We start from the raw sequence: 6,865 nt of genomic DNA on the forward strand, positions 1-6,865 counted from the left end.
GAGTTCTATTCAAGTAATTAGGGGTGTTCACAGTTCGATTAAAACTGAATTAACCGACCAAACCAATCTAATTCGGCTAATCAGTCGATGGTCGAATTTAATTCGGTTGAAAACCAATTAATGATTTTCTAAAATTTCGATTATCAATTATTTCAGTTTGAAATCGGGTAACTAACTGAAATAAATAATATCTCAACCCGTTATCCATCCCTTCTATTCACTAACATTCAGCAGGAGCATCACCGCCGTTCATTTCTGGTCACCGTTCGTTGTTGTTCCCCCTTCATTGCAGTTCACTTTTCACTGCCGTTCAGCTTTGGGCAAATATTTCTCTATTTAATCTTACACCATTTTACTGTAACCTGTTTTATGTCTTTCATGTTCTCTTTAATCAAATATATAGATATGTTTTATACTTATTTTAATAAAAAATTATAAATTTTGATTAATTTAGTTAATGATAATTCGGTTCGAGTATTAACACCCCTATAAGTAATAGTTCATGGTCAAATGATAATTTTATTTTACATCAATAAACATAATAAAAATAAAAATAACACAACATTTTACATATTTTCAACAAATAATTATAAATTAAATTATAGTCATAATTATCACAATTTTTCTATATTTTATGCGAATTCTATCCAAGTAATGACTCTATTAACAGAAATATTTTTTTTTAAGATATATAAACACAACTGTTTTTAAAGCACTGTAATATATATCAGTAGAAAAACTGGAATGCCTTTCTCACTTAATAAAATTTTGATCACCAGAATATATAATTTACATTAAAATCAAATGAATGAAAATCTGTTATAAAAGAAATTCTGTAGTGAACTTTAATTTATTATAATGCAAAACAAGTAATATCCATCAAAATATAATTTTTTCTTTAATTTCACTATAAAAAATTTTAAAACTTCAAAAAATCAATTTTATTTAATTCTAATATATATTTTAATATTTTATTTTATTAAAATATTTATAAATTTTAAAAATATGATGATATATGTATTGAAGTTTTTATATTATTTATTTTAGTATAATCCTTCTTATTTTATAATTATTTTATAATTTGTAAAATTTAATAACTTGATTTTCCTTAAAACCATTATTTATCCCAATGAAGTAATTACAATGGTTAGGGTTAACGAATTCTAAAATATTAACATTTTAAAAAAAAGACCAAAGTTTTATAAATTTTCATCTAAACACACATTACAACATTAATCTTGTCATTTCAACTAAAAACTTATTTAATTTTACTTAAAATTTCTATAAATATTAGTTTCTAATATTATATGCATTGTATATAATTTTATGCGTTTAATAATTAATTAATTTTTAACATTGTATTTTTAATTGCATTAATTAATGTATAATGATATTTTTAATTTGAATTTTGGATATAATTAAAATATATTAACCTATTCAACATACAATGTAGTTTTATTTTCAGTAGTTAATGCAAAATAACATAATTCAAAAATAACTAATTAATATAATTAATTCTAATATTAATTAAGATATTTAAAATTTTATTCAAGTAATAACTATATTTTAAACTTAGCACAAACTTTTTAACTATCAATTATTATTTAAATTCTAATTATTTTTAACTGTAATTATTATAACTTTTAATGTATAATTATCAAAAGTTCCATCTTCTTTCAACTTTTTAATTAATAATTTTAAATTAAATATTATAATTATTTTTAAATACAACTTCAATAATATGATAAAAAATAAATGATATTTTTTTTTCTAAAATCGTAGATAGATATTTATACATAAAATTTGTTTTGCTTATTAAACCACAATCTAGTTGAAGTTAAAAAGACTGTTCCAATGAAACTACAATTAAAACCCAAATCTCTCTCTCCACGTTCCCTTGCACTTAAATACGATCCGTACACGGATGCGCCGTTGTCGCTCCCGCCATCCCTACATTTTCCTGCTTTCCCTCTCCCGCTACTATTGTTATTGCTGACGCTTCTCAATCCAAATATATTTTAGTGAACTTCTCCTCTTGGGCTACCAAATAATGAAATAATAATAATAATAATAATAATAATTTCTCAAATATATCCGAAACGTCTGAATTTATAATACTTAGCTGGCAATATATTAGTTTAATTATTCCGAGTAATTTTCATCTGGTACATGAGTTGTGATAGCTCATGGAGTTTGCATTGAGCATGAAGTGCGGCGCAAAAGAACTTCTTCTGCATGTTGTCAAATTTTCACGATCTTTAACCATCCACCTCCATATATAAGTATAAACAAGGCTGTGTTATTGTTCGTACACGACTCCTCCAAAGTCTCATTGTTGGGAAGACTTACAATTTTGGTGGGTTTCTTTCTTTTACACCTTTTGAGTTTACTAGTAGTATATAATTTGATTGTTCCTGTAAACCTCACATCAAGGGTTTTATTTTTCTTTCTTTCAACCTTCTTTAGGACAAAAAGGACTGAACTGGTAGGAAATAGTTCAGCTAAAACGATGAAAGAGGCCACTTTGCTGCAATTTTTACTTGGAATAATTGTTTGCTCTACTCTCTTCTTCTGCACCAATGCAGAAGATCCATATCTATTCTATACTTGGGAAGTCACATATGGAACTCGGGCACCTCTTGGTGTTCCCCAGCAGGTTTGTTTGTAATCTTCTTTTCTTTTTATTATTTTCTGTTGAAGAACAATAATTAATGTTCATACTCAGATGTTTACTTTTACCTGAATTCTAAGCAGAAGATTTGTTTTTCGTTTAAAATTTGAAGGTCATTCTTATTAATAATCAATTCCCTGGACCTCCAATTGAAGCTGTGACTAATAACAACATAGTTGTTAATGTCATCAATCATTTAGATGAACCCTTCCTCATTACCTGGTTTGTTGATCTCCAACCTTAACTTTCTTTTTTCTTCTTACTTATGCATTTGCTTTAATTTATAACTAGATTATATAAGAAAATATGTCTTAATTATATTAGTATTTGATTTAGGGTTTATTTTGATTTTTTAGTTAGTTTTTAACTAAATTGATATCATACTTTAATTCAATATAATATAGATATGCATGGCAATAACCTGATTTGTTTTGGAAATTAGGCATGGAATTATGCAAAGGAGAACATCATGGCAAGATGGTGTGCTAGGAACCAATTGCCCAATCCCTCCCCACTCAAACTGGACATACAAATTCCAGGTGAAGGATCAAATTGGGACCTTCATGTACTATCCTTCAACTCTAATGCATAGAGCTTCGGGTGGCTTTGGGGCTTTCAACATTAACCAAAGATCTGTGATTTCAATCCCTTACCCAGCATTTGATGAGGATGTAACTTTGCTTGTTGGTGATTGGTACATCAAGGGCCACAAGGTAGAACATTTCTTTTTTCTTTAACTAGATCATCGTCAACGGCTCCTATCCAATCATTCTAATCAATTGCACGTTTTTTACACAGGCCTTACAGAAGCAGTTGGATTCAGGCTTGGATCTTCCTCTGCCAGATGGGCTCCTCATAAATGGTGTTAGTAACTTTACTTTCACTGGTCAGAAAGGGAAAACTTACAAATTTAGGGTTACAAATGTGGGAATATCAACATCAATTAACTTCAGGATCCAGGGTCATCCAATGACTCTTGTTGAAGTTGAAGGATGTCATACTCTGCAGGAGGTGTATGAATCCATCGATATTCATGCGGGTCAATCCATAGCTGTTTTGGTTACCTTACATGGGTCGGTTAAAGACTACTTCATTGTGGCTTCGACCCGCTTCACCAAGCCCATCCTCACCACTACCGGTATTCTTCTTTATCAGGGTTCCCAAACTCCGCCCTCTTTGCCATTGCCTGTTGCCCCAACTTATCACGTTCACTGGTCCATGAAACATGCCAGGACTATCAGGTGCTGCTCTAACATTGTTTTTCTTTTTGCTCTTTCAATATGCAAATGACTGCTATCATGTACCATAATCCTAACCCTTATTTTTCCTTCATTTTTATGTTTTAGAATGAACTTGACAGCAAATGCAGCTAGGCCTAATCCTCAGGGATCATTCCACTATGGGGCAATAAAGGTTGTGAGGACAATTTTATTGGCTAATGAAAAAGTCGAGATAAATGACAAATTGCGGTATGCCGTTAACGGGATATCCTATGTGGATCCAGCCACTCCATTGAAGCTTGCAGACTGGTTTAACATCCCTGGTGTCTTCGTCTTGAACGGGACCAAGGATGCTCCTCCTTCAGGGCCTCCAACCTTGGGTGTCTCGGTCTTTGGACTCACCCTCCATGACTTTGTTGAGATTGTCTTCCAGAACACTGAAAAAACCATCCAGTCTTGGCATCTTGACGGTTATAACTTCTTTGTTGCCGGGTATGTTTCCATACCCCCCGGGATTTTTATCTACACACACATATATATGGTAGTTTAACAATTAACACGATTCTTTAAATTTCAGATATGGCGGTGGCAACTGGACAACCGACGTAAGAAGACGAAAAAGGTACAACCTGGTTGATGCAGTATCTAGGAGCACTGTTCAGGTAACCCTCTAGGAGATTGATTCGGGTTTCCCATGTTTCAAAAATAGAACATAAATAATTAAAATTAGTAAAATCTTGGCAGGTTTATCCTAAAAGCTGGACTTCAATTTTGGTCTCATTGGACAACAAAGGAATGTGGAACTTGAGGTCGCAAACCTGGTCAAAGCGGTACTTAGGCCAAGAAGTCTATCTTAGAGTCTGGAACGACGAGAAAAGCTTGTATACTGAAACTGATATTCCTCCAAATGCACTATTTTGTGGCAAGGCCGTTCAATCTTAGAACACCATTAATGTCGTATTGATGTAATCTACATCAGCTAATTTATTTTCTGATTTTTTTTTCTTTTTTTAGGAGGGTGGGACTGTTTAGGAAGAGAAATAAGTCTTAAAAATATAGTAAATTTATTGCGGCTATATTTTTTAAAAAATTTATATTAAATCACAATAATGTGTTTCTTTTATCTAGCATGTGTAAATTAATGTGGTGCGTGCCATTAATCCTTGAATGTTTCGATTTCCTATAAAATCCGAAAATCGAGTTTCATTCGGTCAATAGCCAGCTCTCTGCTTGATATATAACGTGTTGCGTGAACATGCACCCATGTTTCAGAATAAATTTTCGATTGATTTACATCTTATTTTATTTTATTTTTGGTGAGGTTTTTGAGATGAATGCTAAGGTAGATTTTTTTAAAATATTGGGTAAATTACCTGGTTGGTCACTTAAATTTTTACGGTGTTTTCATTTTAGTCACCTAAGCGTTAAATCTTTAATGACGATTAACTATACATACCATATGATGTTTACCCTTTCATTTTGCTCATCAAAAAAATTATTATCTTTAAGTGTTCATTGGGGTTAAAAAATCAAGGATTAAAGTGACAAAGTTGTAGGAGCTAAAATAACACACAAAAATTTCAAATTATACTTGTTTATCTCATTGCCAAAATTCTAAATTTCTTTTTTTAACATTAAAATTTTAAATTTCAAAAATAAAAATAAATTGAATAAATTGTTGAAACTTTATTATCTATTGGTAATGTCAATCGATTTGTTATTATAATATTAAAATTAATTAATCTAATCACCTTTTAAATTTTAAAATTTTATTTTATGTTTCTAGATCATCCTTAATGAAATCAACTCAAATAACTCATATTAATAATTGTCTACAGAATTTTATTTTTTAATTATATAATCTTGAATCTTTCATGCTAACTAGAAGTGAAGGAAAAAAGTACTTGCAATTAATTAAATTAATTACTTATTCTTCATTTGGGTAGAGAAGTGATGAAAAAATTATGAGCTTTGTTTGGAATGGAAGATAAAATTAATTAATTTAATTAATTGAAATCATTTTCTTTGTTTTTATCTTAGCATGAAAATTTCAAGATCATATAATTAAAAGAAATTTGGGTTTCAGTAAACAACTATTAAAAACAATAATTTTATTGATAATTTTTGAAATAATTTCAAAATATTAAAATAATTTAAATAAATTGTTGAAAGTATTCTGTCCATTATAATGTCAACCAATTCTATTATAATTTTGAATCTTAATATTTAAAATTTATATTTCAAAATCCAAATTTACGATTTTTGACAAAGGGATAAAAAGTACAATTTGATAATTTTTGTATGATTTTAGTTTCTATCATTTTTCACTTTAATCATTGATTCTTTTTACCCAATCAATACTTAAAAAATATATTTTTTAGGTGACCAAAATAAAAGCGACCTAAAAGTTGGGTGACCGAAATGAAAGTATAAACATGATATGACATGTACCGTTAACCACCGTTAGAGATTTAACGTTTAGGTAACTAAAATGAAAGGATCCTAAAAGTTGGATAACCAAAATTAAAACGCCAAAGTTGGGTGACCAACAAGATAATTTACCGAAAATATTTTATATCTTAATTTTCAAAAATAATTTTAATTTTTAAAATTGAAAAACTCTTTAATAAATAAAATAAATTTACACCAAAACACATTTGGTAACTATTTTCTATAACCGAAATATAAGAAATAAAATAAAATTACATTTATATAGATTCGAATCAGGTACCAAAATTAATATTTGAAACAATTGTTTAAAAATAACAATTTTGAATTTTGAACTTGGACCAGTTCATTTAAATTTAAAAAAAACTTTTTTCATCATTTTCACTTTTACAAACATTTTAGTGAAAACAAAAACAATTTTATTATTTTTAATTTTGAAATAATTTCTTTTTATTTTCTAAAAGTCATTTTAGAATTTTCAACCAGATATATTTTCTTCAATATTTTCCATTTTCCAAGAAAATGA

At 28.9% G+C, this 6,865-nt stretch overlaps 1 protein-coding gene across 1 annotated transcript; it reads left to right on the forward strand.

The window, feature by feature from the left end:
- Positions 1-2,326: 2,326 nt before the first annotated feature.
- LOC105803877 (L-ascorbate oxidase homolog) lies at positions 2,327-5,014 on the forward strand. The gene is made up of 8 exons (XM_012636294.2): positions 2,327-2,356; positions 2,467-2,656; positions 2,784-2,893; positions 3,114-3,384; positions 3,470-3,912; positions 4,018-4,383; positions 4,469-4,553; positions 4,636-5,014. Exons 2-8 carry the CDS (start codon positions 2,510-2,512, stop codon positions 4,831-4,833), a joined length of 1,620 nt encoding a protein of 539 aa, XP_012491748.1. The 5' UTR covers positions 2,327-2,356; positions 2,467-2,509; the 3' UTR covers positions 4,834-5,014.
- Positions 5,015-6,865: the final 1,851 nt, after the last annotated feature.

This window comes from Gossypium raimondii, chromosome 11, assembly GCF_025698545.1.
Source record: "Gossypium raimondii isolate GPD5lz chromosome 11, ASM2569854v1, whole genome shotgun sequence".
Lineage (NCBI taxonomy): Eukaryota > Viridiplantae > Streptophyta > Magnoliopsida > Malvales > Malvaceae > Gossypium > Gossypium raimondii.